This window comes from Aethalodelphis obliquidens, unplaced genomic scaffold (assembly GCF_003676395.1).
Source record: "Aethalodelphis obliquidens isolate GAN/ISIS:26980383/991018 unplaced genomic scaffold, ASM367639v1 scaffold3, whole genome shotgun sequence".
Classification (NCBI taxonomy): domain Eukaryota; kingdom Metazoa; phylum Chordata; class Mammalia; order Artiodactyla; family Delphinidae; genus Aethalodelphis; species Aethalodelphis obliquidens.
Window position 1 is genome coordinate 70,898,420 of NW_020837947.1, and position 18,915 is coordinate 70,917,334.

At 40.3% G+C, this 18,915-nt stretch overlaps 1 protein-coding gene across 1 annotated transcript in view; it reads left to right on the plus strand.

Annotated features, from left to right (window-relative positions):
- Positions 1-912: 912 nt before the first annotated feature.
- ME1 (malic enzyme 1) overlaps positions 913-18,915 on the plus strand; it is a 192,809-nt gene continuing 174,806 nt past the window's right edge. The window contains exon 1 of the mRNA XM_027091464.1: positions 913-1,133. Within this exon, the coding sequence (XP_026947265.1) occupies positions 1,056-1,133 (78 nt within the window). The 5' untranslated portion in view covers positions 913-1,055. The remainder of the gene's footprint in view (positions 1,134-18,915) is intronic.

Below are 18,915 nucleotides of genomic sequence, written 5' to 3' on the forward strand. Positions count from 1 at the left end.
AGTATAAATATCAATAATAATGGAATTCCAGCGCTGGAAGATCATTTATTCCGACCTTCTCGTTTTACCAAAGAAGACACTGAAGCCCTTAAAGATTGAGTTACACACCATTATTCAGAGAGAGAGGTTCGTAAACATCTCGGCTTCTAGAACTCTTGGGAACAATATATACAAGATAAATGTGACTGTCCAGTGGGCTCTAACATTTGCACCTTGTCTTTTATATTAATGGCATTAAAATAAAATTCCCAGGGACGATCTACAGAGACTCCTGCGGCGTCGCGGCACGCACTTTCCTCTCTTGCCTTTCTCCCAGTTCTACCCGGGCCTGTTCTTTCTGGGTCAAGGTTGGTTTCCTCCGAACCCCGGCCCTGGCTGCCATCTGGAACTGTGCGCAGCGCGTTTGGAAGCGCCTGATAGGAGGGGAGAGATGAAGTGTCGTTCGCATCAGTCAGTTAAGGCCTTTTGCAAACAGCCCCCGGGCCCCCCCTCTGTGTCTGGGCAGCCGTCCTCTCTGCCCGAGGCTCTCCGTTTCCCACCCCATCTCAACCTCCCCGCGGGGTGCGGCTGCGGGGCCGCCTCGGCCAGGGGTGATGGTGCTCACGGGCCGGGCGGGGGGAACCTGACCTTACTCCCCATTTGGTTCTCTGGAGCAAGGAGGGCACTGCGTGCGCCACACCGAGCCACGTCCCACGCAGCGATGGGCTGGGACGGTTGCGCCTCTAAACCGATGGCGAGCGGGGACCTGGGCGTGGAAGGGAGCGGCACCGCCCGGGCCTCGCCCTTCCTCCCCCTCCTCCTTGCTCGCCGCTCGCCTCTCCCCCAGCCATGACTCAGCGCTTCTCGCAGGCTGCCGGGCTGTGGACACGGGCTCCTCGCCGGCCCCTCCCGCCGCGTCCAGCGCCTCTCTCCCACCCACGCCCGCCCTCGACCGCCGGCCCTTCCCCAGCGCCGCCGCCGCCGCCACAGTCAGCTCGGGCGTCCCGGCAGCATCAGCCGCCCGACCCGGCCAGACCCGACCCCGCCGACCCCGCCGACCCCGCGCGCCGCCCGCCATGCAGCCCCAAGCCCCCGGCCGCCGACACACCCCCCAGCGCGGCTACGCCGTCACCCGGAGCCCCCATCTCAACAAGGTAAGCCCGCCGGCTCCCCCTCGGTCTCGGTCAAGGTCACGGGCAGGCCCCCCGGCGGCGCAGCGGACGCCGCTTAGCCCTTCCGCCCGCGCCCCCGGGATGCCGCCCCGCCGGAGCGCCCCCCGAGAGCCTGGGCGCGGGGCGAACGGAGGGGCCGCCCGTGGGGGTCGGTCCCCGGGAGCGTGATGGGAAGGGGTGTTGTGGCTCCGCGCCTGGGCATCTTGTTCGGGGAACGGAGGGGACGTAACTTGTTTAAATACCGCTTGGCTTCTCCGAAAGCGGGAGCCGAGGCAAAGAAAGTAGTGGCAGCGAAGTGCGTGACTGGAGTGTGCCTGTGAAGGTAGCAGGTGGGCTGCCAGCTCGGCCTCGATGTGCCACGCACGTACGGGGCGCACTCAGGGTGCCCATCCCTGGAGGCTGCCGTGCAGCGAGGTGGCCCTGCGGCCCCAGCTCGGCTAGAAACGCGTTCTGAGTGGGGTCACGTGAGCAACCGGAAAGTCAAGGCCTCTCGGTTTCTGGAGAGACGCGGTTGAGAGGCTGGGAATTCGTGGTGGGTGGCTTCTGCCTCGGGGCCCTGGTGTGGCCCGGCGCAGAATCCCTGCCCCAGACGTGGGACTGTGGGTAAAGCCGTTCTATGTCTTTGAACCTGGCCTGGAAAAATTTTATTTTTTAGGACTTCTCCTTTTTTTTATGAAAAGGGGAATACAGTGCAAGAGACCCTTTTTCAGATCTTCCTAACATTTCATTTTTCTTCACTGGTGATGTAAACACCTAAGATTTCTCTCAAATGGAAAACACCTCGGAGTGTATCAATTTCCTGACGAGATACTTAGCAGTCACATTTATTTTATCGCCAGGATTTGTCTCTGAATTGTTCTTTTGTTTAAGGGTGTGCTTTTTGACATTTCCTTTAGTACATGGAAAATGCCATCAATCAGCACAGAGGCCTGTTGGGTCATTTGGGGCTCTCTACCAGACGCTTCTTTTCATCAAGAACTGGACCTCCGCGTCCCCCTCCCCCAACATGGTGCCGGTGATTTGTTAATCATTATTAATGGCTTAAAGACTTGTGACTTCTTTGATTTAACAAACTATAGCTCCTGTGAGTTCTTTTTGATTTTTGTGGTGACAGGCAACTTTTACTTATCTATGATTATTCAGTATTTCTGGTCATAAAGCATTATGAAATTTTAAATATTTCCTACCTATATTTTCCTCAGTGATTTTAATTGCTAGTTTGATTTTATACTTCCTTTTTATTATTCTGCAGGTTGGGGCCTATTTGCAGTAGGAAAAAAAGGGAAAATTTGATGTGACAAAACAATTTATGACTTTCAGGTGTACCTGCCTGCTGTAATTTATGACCAAATAATGGGTTGCCCCTTAAAAAGAACCACGTGAGTGGTATAACCTGTTTGAATTTCCTCCAGTCAGGGGCCAGGGTGTCTGTTTCAAGGGGTTGATGGAATAGGCAATCCCTGAGCAAGAGTCATTATGCCTTTACTGTTTACATCAAGAATTTAATAAGAGTCCTGTACCACAGTGTTCACTGCAGCACAATTTACAATAACCAGGACATGGAAGCAACCTAAGTGTCCATCATCGGATGAATGGATAAAGAAGATGTGGAATACAATGGAATATTACTCAGCCATAAAAGGAAGCGAAATTGAGTTATTTGTAGTGAGGTGGATGGACCTAGAATCTGTCATATGGAGTGAAGCAAGTCAGAAAGAGAAAAACAAATACCGTAGGCTAACACACACACACACACACACACACACACATACACATACACATACATATATATGGAAGCTTTAAAAAAAAAAAAGATTCTGCAGAACCTAGGGGCAAGGACAGGAATAAAGACAGACACAGAGAATGGACTTGAGGACACGGGGAGGGGGAAGGGTAAGCTGGGACGAAGTGAGAGAGTGGCACTGACATATATACACTACCAAATGTAAAATAGCTAGTAGGAAGCAGCTGCATGGCACAGGGAGATCAGCAGGGTGCTTTGCGACCATCTACAGGGGTGGGATAAGGAGTATACGTATGCGTATAGCTGATTCACTTTGTTATACAGCAGAAACTAACACAGCACTGTAAAGCAATTATACTCCAGTAAAGATGTTAAAAAAAGAAAAGAATTTATGCTCTTGAAATCCTTTTAACTCCTGTTCACGAGTAAGGGTTAATTTCCACTTAAGAATAATAATATCACAGAGATCTTCCACCAAAGGCATTAAGGTGTGGTACTGAATGTGTGAAGAACATGTGTTTTGACTTTGTAACTGAACTTTATTGTCTGCATAGTATCAAATTGGATTTAAAATTCAGGTGGCCAGCTTTGGAGTGATTAATGGAATAAGCTTTACTCTTCTTGTTCAGTCCTAAGACAGTTCTGTGGTACCTCATGGAAGTCACAGAACATCCTCATATGTACCGCTGAAACTATAGTTGTGGGATCTTCTTGATGGGCGCTGCTCTGAAGACCTCTGGGCCTTTAAGTTTTCCAGTAGCCCAGAAATTTTTCTTGATTTTTGTGGTAACCTTGGCTGCAAAGAAACTAGTAGATCTTTCCCCCTATAACCCCCCAGCCTGTCACCTGGCTACACTAAGCCTTCTTCAGCCACTGTCACACAGACCTTCATCACCTTACCTTTGGGTAACTGGCACAGTTTTCCTGGTTTTATTTTCAGTATTATAGTCTGTCCTATGTGTAGGTATGAAAGAAATATCTTCATCAATTAGCATTTTATTCATGTTGCTCTTCTGTTATCCAAGTATTTTTAGTATATTATTTCCTATTACATTGAATGTAAAATCAATCTGTCAGTTAGGTCTACTGTCTTCTCCACATTTATCTCATTAGGTCCCCAATTTAGCCTTCCACTTAAAATATATTTGCTGAATGTCTTACTTAGTGCTTGCCTTTTTGTCTGTGCGGAATTCCTACAATGAAAATGTCATTAGTTGATTTAATAATGATCTCTTTGGGGAAGACTTTCCTAATTATTTTAGTCCTATTAACATTACTTAACACCTCTGTTTTTTATGTATTCCGTTGTAACATGTCATTTGGTATTTACTGCATTGTATTTTTTTCTTATTTGATTTAGATTGCCATAGGAATCATAATCCTTAGTACATAATTTTGCTCATTTAACATTAAATAAATGTTTATTTAATGGAGAAATGAGCCATGTTAAAACATTCTTTTTTTTGGTCTTCCAAACAGAACTCAGCTTTTAAAGCAGGTGGCTTTTAAAGTGGTAGTTTGAGCGTTATTCTAAGACATTTCTCCTCTTTAATGTAATTTCTTGTAAGTAAATTCACATTGAAGTCTAAAGCTCAGTTGACTCCATATACCATTGTATTGTATAATGGCATGTAGTCAGAAAAGGTGGAATTTGGTTTAAGCCTGACCATGAAATTTTAATTATTTGCTGGATAAGCTTTGGGAGGTGTTTAATCTTGGTACAAATTGAGGTAAACAGTAGATGTGATCTGAATTAAAAAATAAAGAATTTAAGGGAATTCCCTGGCAGTCCAGTGGTTAGGACTGTGCTTTCAGTGCCGAGAGCCTGGGTTCAGTTCCTCGTCCCTTTGTCGGGGAACTAAGATCCCCCAAGCTGTGCGGCACAGCCAAAAATAAAAATAATAAAGAATTTTAAAAACGTTAGAGAAATAGAATCTTTCTTCATTTGTAATAATTCATGTCTGGTTCTTACTGTTTGTATACTCAAGTATACATCATTGCAGGTAGGATTTCATCATAGCATTTGGAGAAGCATTTCTGCGTCACACTTATGAGATTCAGTATCTTTCTGTTCACAGCCCAAATTACTTGTTTTTTTTTGTGTGTGTGTGTGTGTGGTATGCGGGCCTCTCACCGTCTCCCGCCGCGGAGCACAGGCTTCGGACGCGCAGGCCCAGCGGCCATGGCCCACGGGCCCAGCCGCTCTGCGGCATGTGGGATCTTCCCGGACCGGGGTACGAACCCGTGTCCCCTGCATCGGCAGACGGACTCTCAACCACTGCGCCACCAGGGAAGCCCAGCTTATTAACTTTTAAATGTGAGAAATGAGCTTCTGGGCAAGTGCTTTTGTAGATGTTTGTCTTGATATGTCAAGACCTAATGAGCTGAATGTGTTGTAGGGAAAAAAAGAGAGAAACAAGGCTGATGACTATGAAGGAAAGTTACTTTAAACCCCCTCTTTTTCTTCAGTGTAAACTATACCAGAATGAATCATTCAAAAAGTTTTCACCTAGTACAGTTCTCTGGAGTTGCCTCAGCAATATGATAAACTGATACATTATTTAACGTGGAATCCCACTGATGTGAAGCCCATTGTAATGAAGTGTTCAGCCATACGCCTCCATATTTGTCTATTGTCTTGGTAATGCAGGATAGTACAAAACCAAACAATGCGGTGCTCTAATGGGTAGAAAGATGAATTTGATTTGAGAACTGGTGGTGTGGAGTACAGAAAATGTTGAAGAGAGGAATAGGTTTGAGATTTTTCATTTTGTGTTCTGATGTCCTTCAGACTTTCGGGCAAGTGTGGAAAATGCGAAATAATGGAATGAACCCTCTAAGACTTTGTGTCTAGAAGAAATGAGTCCAAGTCACAATTCTTTTCATTAGCAGTTGTGAGATTTTGAGTGAGATTTTCTTAACTGGCTTCAGTTATTGTCTTTATAAAATAGAATGATGATTTCATTTATTTATCTCTTTCAAATTTTAACAAATATTCAGAATCCACTATATGCTAGGTAATATTCTGGGTGCAGGGGATATAGCAATGAATAAGATTCCTGCTTTGAATGTACTTACATTTCCATTTGAAATACGATTTGTTTTACCTCTTCCCTCAGATATTAAAGAGTGTATATTAGTTTTTTCTGACATATATTATAAAACAGGTTTTTTATTACTACAACTAATTATTGATATGATAATATTTTTATATAGAGAATCTGAACTCATAGCTGGAACGGTTATGAAGTACTTATTTTTTATGTAGTTTTTACCCCCTTCTCTCTTGAATTTTTGATTTAACAAATCAAACATGATTGTGTGACCTATTAAATTTATGAGTGTCATAGTAAAAAATAAAACTATACTTTCTCTCTGGGAGAGACAGATGGACATTTTACTCTCAGATTCATATAAGTGAGCCTGACTGAGATCACATGTCCTTTGCAGTCTTTCATAGATTTTCACAGAATGCCAGGTGTAGGTTAAAAAATGTCTTTGTGAAGAAAAAGAACAAGGAAAGCTTTTTGCTTCTCAGTACTCTGCTCAAAGTGTGTGAAGGCTTGGAAGTGTGAAAGAAAGGTAGAGGTATGCCCTGGGGAGTTAAAATTGCTGAGGTGAGAGCAGTGAAATGCAAAGATATGGAATTTAAAAGTTCCAGTGGTGTGAAACCAGCCTTTAATCTGTTTGACTTTGGAAGTAATCAGTTACTCTGACAAAACAGGTATATGGACCGTTTTCCAATGGCTTTCAAAATTGACATGACCAAATACCGTTACAGACTCCAAGTGGCCTGATTTGGTCTATTCATTACATCATTATTTATTTTATGTTACTGAGCCAACTCAACAAACTTGTTGATAGTGTATGGACCCAGAATTGATCAGCAGACATGTTATAATTCAGTAGGACTAAGCTGGGAATGTTTCTAAGCTAAATTATTAAGAAATTTTCTTAGGCATGGGGCCTAAATATAAAGTTTGGTTGTTTGTATTCTTAAAGTGCTATTTAAAATATTTTATGGCTTATATATTAATTTTACCTGTCTGTAGCTTCGTGTATGTAATATAGTACACTATAAAACAGAGGATTAATGTTGCCTTAAATGAATTTAGAGAATTTAAAACATCAGTATTTTTCCTCAGGCCCTGAAGATATATCTAAGTTAGCCATCAACTAAACTGGTTTCAGATACTTGAGGCCTTTGGGATTAAAGACAGGGGAGAGACACTATGCCTTTAAATTTCTGTAGTTTAATCTGGTAGTTTGGGAAGTCAATATAGTAATTGATAATGTTCTCTAAAACATGGAAATGTAACTATTAGAGTTTCTATGCTAATAAACAAACCCTAGACCTAAAACACTAATTTTTTTTTTTAAATAAGTATTGGTTGAGTAAGAACATCAGCAAAAGTACTTTCATGTTCACAGGAACATGGTTCTATGAATTACATCAGGAATACATTATGAGTATCCCTGCAGTAGTTAAATTCTAAACTGTCTCACTAAGACGTGACGATCTGGAGACTGAAGGAGGCCTAAGACTCCATTAAAATATTAAGGCTGGGCTTCCCTGGTGGCGCAGTGGTTGAGAGTCCGCCTGCTGATGCAGGGGACGCGGGTTCGTGCCCCGGTCCGGGAAGATCCCACATGCCGCAGAGCGGCTGGGCCCGTGAGCCATGGCCGCTGAGCCTGTGTGTCCGGAGCCTGTGCTCCGCAACGAGAGAGGCCACAACAGTGAGAGGCCTGCGTACTGCAAAAAAAAAAAAAAAAAAAAAAAAAATTAAGGCTGAGCCCCTTAAGCTTGCAATATATTAAAATACATTTAAAACATCTATTCAGAGTCCTCTAAGATATTTAAAAATTTTTTTGATTGTGAGACATTGTATATATACATACATAATATATGTGTAAACACATTGTTACAGGCTGAATTGTGTCCTCCCCGAAATCATATGCTGAAGTTCTAACCCCAGTCTCTCTGTATTTAACCATATTTGGAGATAAGACCTTTAAAGAGGTAATTAAATTAAAATCAGGTCTTTAGGGTGGGCCCTAATCCAACATGACTGATGTCCTTATAAGAAGAGGAGATCAGGACACATACACAGGAAAGTCAGTGTGAAGACAGTGGGAGAAGATAGGCATCTACAAGTCAATGAGAGAAACTGTGAGAAAATGAATTCTGTTGTTTTAGCCACCCAGCGTGGTACTTTGTTATGGCACCTTTAGCAAACTAACACATTTATGTAATTGAAACAATTTTATAATACAATACTTGCTGTGTATAGCACACTCTAGTACTATCCCATTTCAATTTTTTAAAAATGTTGGTTGTGATTCATTAATGAATCACAATCCATTTAATCCATTTTAAAATTCGAGTTAAAAAAAAATCTGCTCTGTTGCTTAAGTAGTGCATTTATGTGCCTGGGAGGATTATTGCAGAGTGACTTTCTGTTCTGTGTCTTAGTGTTGTATATGAAGTTTGAGTTTGTCTTGGCAGTACTGGCCCAGCCTCCTTTTGTTTTTCCATCTACCTGTCCAAACTGAGGTATGTCTTAAACCAATAATCTTGAAACTATGAGAATGTTATTGTTGTAACTGATATTGGCAGGTCTGGTTAGTAAGCCAAACAGTGTCCTTACTTATGTACCCAGAGCCAATAAGAAATTGAAACTTGGTTAGTGAGCATTTTTATGGGCCTTTAAACTTTTTACTTATTCAAAATCTTGCTTATATTTAATTTTTACATATGTTAACTATATCATAATAATATGACAGAATTGAGAGCAAACAAATTAGTCATTATGAATAAATATGAATGAAGATTAACTCTAATAAAATTATTTTCAGATTGTTTCACAAAGCACAGGTAAGTTATGCTGAATATGAGAAATACATTGAGAACAAAATGTTACAGAAAGGCTAAAAATAAAGATATGAGAAAGTACAAACAGCAAGAAATCAGGGTTATCCTGACATCAGACAATGTAGACATCATGTCAAAAAGCATTACATGATCAGGACTTCCCTGGTTGCGCAGCGATTAAGAATCCACCTGCCAGTGCAGAGGTACCAGGTTCGAGCCCTGGTCTGGGAAGATCCCACATGCCACGGAGCAACTAAGCCCGTGCACCACAACTACTGAGCCTGCATTCAAGAGCCCGCGAGCCACAACTACTGAGCCTGTGTGCCACAACTACGGAAGCCCGTGTGCCTAGAGCCTGTGCTCCACGAGCGAAGCCACCGCAATGTGAAGCCCGCGCACCACAAGGAAGAGTAGCCCCTGCTCACCTCAGAGGAAGCCTGCGTACAGCAATGAAGACCCAACGCAGCCAGGAATAAATAAGTAAATAAATAAATTTATTTTAAAAAAAAGAAAAAGCATTAAATGAGACAAAATACATAATGCTGAAAGGTACAATTCTGAATGAAGTTATACATGTAATGAATGTCTATGCACCAGATAACACAGCAGGTACCTTCATAAAAAAGACAGTATAGGAAATGCAAAGAGAAATAAAAAAGATACTAACGCTAGAAGACTTCAACTGATCTCTCTCAGTGCAGGACACATCATAGGGGGGAGAAACTGTTTCCGTACAGTAATTTCTTCCTCAAATTTCTCAGGAAATTTATGTTTTTCCAAATCATGAGAATATTCAGTTGAGAAATTGGGAAAATAAGAAAGCTTAGTAAATAACAGAGATATTACTGATTAGAAAGACCTAATGACAAAAGGAAGAGCTGGAAATTGTACTTGTAGAGTCAGAGGTTAAGGTTGACATTTCATGGATCTTCACAGCAGTAATGATCTATCTAATTAGTCAGTTTTGCTTGTAGCCGTTGCCAGTTTCTGACAATATCTGTCTTTTAGTTTCTGTGTTTAGACCATTCACACTTCATGTAATTATTCATGTTTGGATTTTTGTCCAGAATTTTATTATTAGGTATCTGTTTGTTCTGTCTGTTTTTTATTCTTCTGTTTCTCCTTTCCTGCCTTCTTGTGTATTATTTGAATATTTTTATTATTCCCTTGTAATTATTGAGTTTTTTTTTAATAAATTTATTTATGTATTTATTTTTGGCTGTGTTGGGTCTTCGTTGCTGCGTGTGGGCTTTCTCTAGTTGCGGTGAGCAGGGGATTCTCTTGTGGAGCATGGGCTCTAGGTGTGTGGGCTTCAGTAGTTGTGGCACGTGGGCTCAGTAGTTGTGGCTCATGGGCTCTAGAGCACAGGCTCAGTAGTTGTGGCGTACGGGCTTATTTGCTCCGCAGCATGTGGGATCTTCCTGGACCAGGGCTCCAACCCATGTCCCCTGCATTGGCAGGCAGATTCTTAACCACTGTGCCACCAGTGAAGTCCTCTATTGAGTTTTTGACAATATCTCTTTGTATAGTCTTCTTTATTAGTTGCTATGGAAATTATGATATACATAAATTTTCACAATCTACTTAAAATGAACATTTTGCCACTTAATTGGAGTGTAGAAATCTTACCATCATATCGGTCTCACTGTGTTCCTCTGTTTATGTTGTAGGTGTTATATATTTTACATCCACTTACATCTTCATATGTGTATTACATAGTATTTTAAAAATTGAGATATAATTGACAATTGATACAGTTTCAGGTGTAAAACATAATGATTCAATATTTGTATATATTGTGAAATGATCACAATAGGTCTAGTTAACATCTATCATTGTACGTAATTGCAAAAATTTTTTTCTTGTGATGAGAACTTTTAAGATCTACTCTCTTAGCATCCCAATATGCAATACAGTGTTACTAACCACAGTCACCTTGCTGTACATTACATCCCCAGGACTTACTTATTTTATAGCTGGGAGTTTGTACCTTTTGACCCCCTTCACTCATTTTGCCCATTCCTTATTCCCTACCTCTGGCAACCACCAATGTGTTCTCTGTATCTGTGAGCTCGTGTCTCTTTGTTTTGTTGTGTTTTGTTTTTTGATTTCACATATAAGTGAGATCATACAGTATTTGTCTTTCTCTGTCTGCCTTACTTCTCTTTAGCATAATGCCCTGAAGGTCCATCCAGCTTACTGCAAATGGCAAGATTTATTTCTTTTTATGGCTGAATAATATTCCATTGTAAATATTTACACCACGCTTTCTTTATCCATTCATCCATTGATGGACACTTAGGTTGTTTCCTTATCTTGGCTATCGTAAATAATGCTGCAGTGAACAGGCGGTGCATATATCCTTTTGAGTTAGTGTTTTGTGTTCTTGAGATAAATACCAAGAAGTGGAGTTTCTGCATATGGTAGCTGTATTTTTAAATTGGGGAAGAACCTCCCTACTGTTTTCCATAGTGGCTGCACCAATTTCACTTGTACTAACAGTGCACAAGGATTCACTTTTTTCCACATCCCTGCTGACACTTGTTATTTCTTGTCTTTTTGATAATAGCCATTCTAACAGGTGTGAGGTGATATCTCACTGTGGTTTTGATTTGCATTTTCCTGATGATTAGCGATGTTGAGCACTCTCCTGTGTGCCTGTTGTCCATCTGTATGTCTTCTTTGGAAAAGTGTCCGTTCAGATCTTCTGCCTGTTTTTTTTTTTTTTTTTTAATCAGATTCTTTGTTTTTTTGCTTTGATTTGTATGAAAAAAATTTTTGATGTGATAATGTAATGTTTATAACTTTTGATTTTAATTGTGATACATGTTTTAAAGAGTTTAAGAGGGAAAGGACAATCTATTATAGTTACTGAGATATTTAATGTTCCTGTTACTCTTCTTTTATTCCTGATATTTCAGGTTTTCCTTAGGTATCATTTCCCTTCCACTTAAAGGATTTCCTTTAGCATTTCTTTTAGAGCATTTTGCTGGAGACCAGTTGTCCTCTTTTTCCTTCCTCTGAGAATGGCTTTATTTCATTTTCATTTCTGAAGGATATTTTCTATTTTCTTTTGAATTTTATTTTTTTTATACAGCAGGTTCTTATTGGTCATCCATTTTATACACATCAGTGTATACATGTCTATCCCAGTCTCCCAATTCATCACACTACCACTACCACCACCCCGCCACTTTACCCTCTTGATGTGCATACGTTTGTTCTCTACATCTGTGTCTCAATTTCTGCCCTGCAAACTGGTTCATCTGTACCATTTTTCTAGGTTCCACATATATGTGTTCATATACAATATTTGTTTTTCTCTTTCTGACTTACTTCACTCTGTATGACAGTCTCTAGATCCATCCAGGTCTCTACAAATGACCCAATTTCATTCCTTTTTATGGCTGGGTAATATTCCATTGTATATATGTACCATATCTTCTTTATCCATTCGTATGTCGATGGGAATTTAGGTTGCTTCCATGACCTGGCTATTGTAAGTAGTGCTGCAGTGAACATTGGGGTGCATGTGTCCTTTTGAATTATGGTTTTCTCTGGGTATATGCCCAGTGGTGGGATTGCTGGATCATACGGTAATTCTATTTTTAGTTTTTTAAGGAACCTTCATACTTCATACTGTTCTCCACAGTGGTTGTAACAATTTACATTCCCACCAACAGTGCAAGAGGGTTCCCATTTCTCCACACCCTCACCAGCATTTGTTGTTTGTAGATTTTCTGATGATGCCCATTCTGACTGGTGTGAGGTGATAACCTCATTATAGTTTTGATTTGCATTTCTGTAATAGTTAGTGATGTTGAGCAGTTTTTCATGTGCTTCTTGGCCATCTGTATGTCTTCTTTGGAAAAATGTCTATTTAGGTCGTCTGCCCATTTTTGGATTGGGTTGTTTGTTTTTTTATTATTGAGCTGCCTGAGCTGCTTATATATTTTGAATTAATCGTTTGTCCATTGATTCATTTGCAAATATTTTCTCCTATTCTGAGGGTTGTCTTTTTGTCTTGTTTGTAGTTTCCTTTGCTGTGAAAAAAACTTTTGTTTCATTAGGTCCCATTTGTTTATTTTTGTTTTTATTTCCATTACTCTAGGAGGTGGATCAAAAAAGGTATTGCTGTGATTTATGTCGAAGAGTGTTCTTCCTATGTTTTCCTCTAAGAGTTTTATAGTGTCTGGTCTTACATTTAGGTCTCGAATGCATTTTGAGTTTATTTTTGTGTGTGGTGTTAGGGAGTATTCTAATTTCATTCTTTTACATGTAGCTGTCCAGTTTTCCCAGCACCACTTATTGAAGAGACTGTGTTTTCTCCATTGTATATCCTTCCCTCCTTTGTCATAGATTAGTTGACCAAGGGGCATGGGTTTGTCTCTGGGCTTTCTATCCTGTTCCATTGATCTATATTTCTGTTTTTGTGCCAGTACCATATTGTCTTGATTACTATAGCCTTGTAGTGTAGTCTGAAGTCAGGGAGTCTCATTCCTCCAGCTCTGTTTTTTCTCCTCAAGACTGCATTGGCTATTTGGGGTCTTTTGTGTCTCCATACAAATTTTAAGATTTTTTCTTCTAGTTCTGTAAAAAATGCCATTGGTAATTTGATAGGGATTGCATTGAATCTATAGATTGCTTTGGGTAGTATAGTCACTTTCACAATATTGATTCTTCCAATCCAAGAACATGGTATATCTCTCCATCTGTTGGTATCATCTTTAATTTCTTTCATCAGTGTCTTATAGTTTTCTGCATACAGGTCTTTTGTCTCCCTAGGTAGGTTTTTTCCTAGGTATTTTATTCTTTTTGTTGCAATGGTAAATGGAAGTGTTTCCTTAATTTCTCTTTCAGATTTTTCATCATTAGTGGATAGGAATGCAAGAGATTTCTGTGCATTGATTTTGTATCCTGCAACTTCACCAAATTCATTGATTAGCTCTAGTAGTTTTCTGGTGGCATCTTTAGGATTCTCGATGTATAGTATCATGTCATCTTCAAACAGTGACAGTTTTACTTCTTCTTTTCCAATTTGTATTCCTTTTACTTCTTTTTCTTCTCTGATTGCCGTGGCTAGGACTTCCAAAACTATGTTGAGTAATAGTGGTGAGAGTGGACATCCTTGTCTTGTTCCTGATCTTAGAGAAAATGCTTTGTTTTTCACCATTGAGGATGAGGTTTGCTGTGGGTTTGTCGTATATGGCCTTTATTATGTTGAGGTAGGTTCCCTCTATGCCCACTTTCTGGAGAGTTTTTAGCATAAATGGGTGTTGAATTTTTCAAAAAGCTTTTTCTGCATCTATTGAGATGATCATATGGTCTTTCTTCTTCAATTTGTTAATATGGTGTATCACAGTGATTAAATTGCATATATTGAAGAATCCTTGCATCCCTGGGATAAATCCCACTTGATCATGGTGTATGATCCTTTTAAAGTGTTGTTGGATTCTGTTTGCTAGTATTTTGTTGAGGATTTTTGCATCTATATTCATGAGTGATATTGTTCTATTATTTTCTTTTTTTGTAGTATCTTTGTCTGGTTTTGGTATCAGAGAGATTGATGGTGGCCTCATAGAATGAGTTTAGGAGTGTTCCTTCCTCTGCAATTCTTTGGAAGAGTTTGAGAAGCATGGGTATTAGCTCTTCTCTAAATGTTTGATAGAATTCACCTGTGAAGCCATCTGGTCCTGGACTTCTGTTTGTTGGAAGATTTTTTTTTTTTTTCGGTACGCGGGCCTCTCACTGTTGTGGCCTCTCCCGTTGCGGAGCACAGACTCCGGATGCATAGGCTCAACAGCCATGGTTCACGGACCTTCATGGTTCATGCCACTCCGTGGCATGTGGGACCTTCCCGGACCGGGGCACGAACCCGTGTTCCCTGCATTGGCAGGCAAACTCTCAACCACTGCACCACCAGGGAAGCCCTGTTGGAAGATTTTTAATCACAGTTTCAATTTCATTATTTTTGATTGGTCTGTTCATATTTTCTATGTCTTCCTGGGTCAGTCTTGGAAGGTTATCCCTTTCTAAGAATTTGTCCATTTCTTCCAGGTTGTCCATTTTATTGGCATAGAGTTGCTTGTAGGAGTCTCTTAGGATGCTTTGTATTTCTGCAGTGTCGTAACTACTCCTTTTTCATTTCTAATTTTATTGATTTGAGTCCTCTCCCTCTTTTTCTTGATGAGTCTGGCTAATGGTTTATCAATTTTGTTTATCTTCTCAAAGAACCATCTTTTAGTTTTATTGATCTTTGCTACTGTTTTCTTTGTTTCTATTTCATTTATTTCTCCTCTGATCTTTATGATTTCCTTCCTTCTACTAACTTTGGGTTTTCTTTGTTCTTGTTTCTCAAGTTCCTTAGGTGTAAGGTTAGATTGTTAATTTGATATGTTTCTTGTTCCTTGAGGTAGGATTGTATTGCTATAGACTTCCCTCTTAGAACTGCTTTTGCTGCATCCCATAGGTTTTGGAGCATTGTGTTTTCCTTGTCATTTGTCTCTAGGTATTTTTTTTTCCTTTTGATTTCCTCAGTGATCTCTTGGTTATTTAGTGACATGTTGTTTAGCCTCCATGTGTTTGTGTTTTTTACGTTGTTTTCCCTGTAATTGATTTCTAATCTCATAGTGTTGTGGTCAGAAAAGATGCTTGATATGATTTCGGTTTTCTTAAATTTACTGAGACTTGATTTGTGACCGAAGATGTGGTCTATCCTGGAGAACGTTCCCTGTGTACTTGAGAAGAAAGTGTAATCTGCTGTTTTTGGAAGGAGTGTCCTATAAATATCAATTAAATCTGTCTGGTCTATTGTGTCATTTAAAGTTTGTGTTTCCTTATTAATTTTCTGTTTGGATGATCTGTCCATTGGTGTAAGTGAGGTGTTATAAAGTCCCCCACTATTCTTGTGTTGCTGTCGATTTCCTGTTTTATAGGTGTTAGCAGTTTCCTTATGTATTGAGGTGCTACTATGTTGGGTGTATATATATTTATAATTGCTATATCTTCTTGGATTGATCCCTGATCATTATGTAGTGTCCTTCCTTCTCTCTTGTAACATTCTTTATTTTAAAGTCTATTTTATCTGATATGAGTATTGCTACTCCAGCTTTCTTCTGATTTCCATTTGCATGGAATATCTTTTTCCATCCCCTCACTTCCAGTCTGCATGTGTACCTAGGTCTGAAGTGGGTCTCTTGTAGATAGCATATATATGGGTCTTGTTTTTGTTTCCATTCAGCGAGCCTGTGTCTTTTGGTTGGAGTATTTAATCCATTCACATTTAAGTAAATTATCGATATGTATGTTCCCATGATCATTTTCTTAATTGTTTTGTGTTTGTTTTTGTAGGTCCTTTTCTTCTCTTGTGTTTCCCACTTAGGGAAGTTCCTTTTAGCATTTGTTGTAGAGCTGATTTGCTGGTGCTGAATTCTATTAGCTTTTGCTTGTCTGTAGAGCTTTTGATTTCTCCATCGAATCTGAATGAGATCTTTGCCCTGTAGAATAATCTTGCTTGTCGGTTCTTCCCTTTTATCACGTTAAATATGTCATGCCACTCCCTTCTGGCTTGTAGAGTTTCTGCTGAGAAATCAGCTGTTAACCTTATGGGAGGTTATGTATGTTATTTATATGTTATTTGTCGTTTTTCCCTTGCTGCTTTCAATAATTTTTCTTTGTCTTTAATTTTTGCCCGTTTGATTACTATGTGTCTCAGCTTGTTTCTCCTTGGGTTTATCCTGTGTGGGACTCTCTGCACGTCCTGGCCTTGGGTGGCTATTTCCTTTCCCATGTTAGGAAAGTTTTCCACTATAATCTCTTGAAATATTTTCTCTGGTCCTTTCTCTTTCTCTTCTCCTTCTGGGACCCCTATAATGTGAATTTTGTTGCATTTAAGTTGTCCCAGAGGTCTCTTAGGCTGTTTTCATTTCTTTTCTTTCTTTTTTCTTTATTCTGTTCCACAGCAGTGAATTCCACCATTCTGTCTTTCAGGTCACTTATCTGTTCTTCTGCCTCAGTTATTCTGCTATTGATTCTTTCTAGTGTGTTTTTCATTTCAGTTATTGTATTATTCATCTCTGTTTGTTCTTTAATTCTTCTAGGTCTTTGTTAAATATTTCTTGCATCTTCTTGATCTTTGCCTCCATTCTTTTTCCAAGGTCCTGGATCATCTTCACTATCATTATTCTGAATTCTTTTTCTGGAAGGTTGCTTATCTCCATTTCATTTAGTTGTTTTTCTGGGGTTTTATCTTGTTCCTTCATCTGGTACATAGCCCTCTGCCTTTTCATCTTGTCTGTCTTTCTGTGAATGTGGTTTTTGTTCCACAGGTTGCAGGATTGTAGTTCTTCTTGCTTCTGCTGTCTGCCCTCTGGTGGGTGAAGGTATGTAAGAGGCTTGTGCAGTTTTCCTGATGAGAGGGACTGGTGGTGGGTAGAGCTGGGTGTTGCTCTGGTGGGCAGAGCTCAGTAAAACTTTAATCTTCTTTAATCTGCTGATGGGTGTGGCTGGGTTCCCTCCCTACTGGTTGTTTGGCATGGGGAGACCCAACACTGGAGCCTACTTGGGCTCTTTGGTGGGGCTAATGGCTGACTCTGGGAAGGCTCAGGCCAAGCAGTACTTCCCAGAACTTCTGCTGCCAGTGTCTTTGTCCTCATGGTGAGACACAGCCACCCCCTGCCTCTGCAGGAGACCCTCCAACACTAGCAGGCAGGTCTGGTTCAATCTCCTATGGGGTCACTGCTCCTTCCCCTGGGTCCCAGTGCACTACTTCGTGTGTGCCCTCCAAGAGTGGAGTCTCTTTTTCCCCCAGTCCTTTCGAAGTCCTGCAATCAAATCCCATTAGCCTTCAAAGTCTGATTCTCTAGAAATTCCTCCTCCCATTGCCGGACCTCCAAGTTGGGAAGCCTGACATAGGGCTGAGAACCTTCACTCCAGTGGTGGACTTCTGTGGTATAAGTGTTCTCCAGTCTGTGTGTCACCCACCCAGCAGTTACGGGATTTGATTTTATTGTGATTGTGTCCCTCCTACCATCTCATTGTGGCTTCTCCCTTGTCTTTGGATGTGGGGTATCTTTCTTGGTGAGTTCTAGTGTCTTCCTGTCGATGATTGTTCAGCAGTTAGTTGTGATTCCAGTGCTCCCACAAGAGGGAGTGAGAGCACGTCCTTCTCCTCCGCCATCTTGAACCAATTCTAGGTTGACGGTTGTTTTCCTTCAATGCTTTAATAATGCCATTTCTCTTCCTCTTGGCCTCCCTTATTTCTGATGAGAAATCTGCAGTCATTTGAAATGTCATGTGTATGTGATGTCATTTTTCTTTGGCTCATTTAAAGATGTTTTCTTTATTTTTTAGTTTTCAGCAACTTGAATATAATTTTTCTGGGTTTGGATTTCTTTATCTTCTTGGGGTTTGCTGAGCTTCTTGAGTTTTTCAGTTTATGTCTTGTGCTAAAATTGGTATGTTTTTAGCCATTATTTCTCCAAATGTTTTTTCTTTTTCCTCTGCTTTTGGATTCTGTTGAAATAAGTAGTAGGCCTTTTGGTATTGTCCCACAGGTCCCTGAGCCTCTGACTTTTTTTTCAGTCTTTTTTTTCTTTTTTCTTTTTAGATGGTTAATTTCTAATTATCTATCTTTAAGTTAATTGAGTCTCTGCTCTTATACCTCGTTTCTGTTCTTGAGCCCATCCAGTGAATATTTTATGTCAGTTATTGTATTTTTCACTTCTAAAATTTCCATTTGGTTTTTTATAGCTTTTCTTTCTTGGCCAAGACTTTTTATCTTTCCATTTGTTTCAAAATGTTTGGCCCTTATGGTTTGTGGCATAGTTGCAGTAACATTTTAAGTCTTCATGTGATAATTCCATTGTATGTGTCATCTCAGGACTGGCGTTTGTTGATTTTTTTCCCTTTGAGAATTAACACTTTCCTGTTCCTTTATATGCTGAGTAATTTTTGCATGTATTCTGGATATTTTGCATATTAGGAGACTCTAGGTTTTGGTTAAATCCTCAAGGGAATGCTGTTCTTTTTAGTTTTTTGCAGCCACTCAACCTGGTTAGGTCAGTTTGAAAGTTGGACTCACCTTCTATGGGTTGTGGTTCCAGTATCAATTATGTTTTCAAAGCCTCCTTTGTAGTTCTGCTTGGATC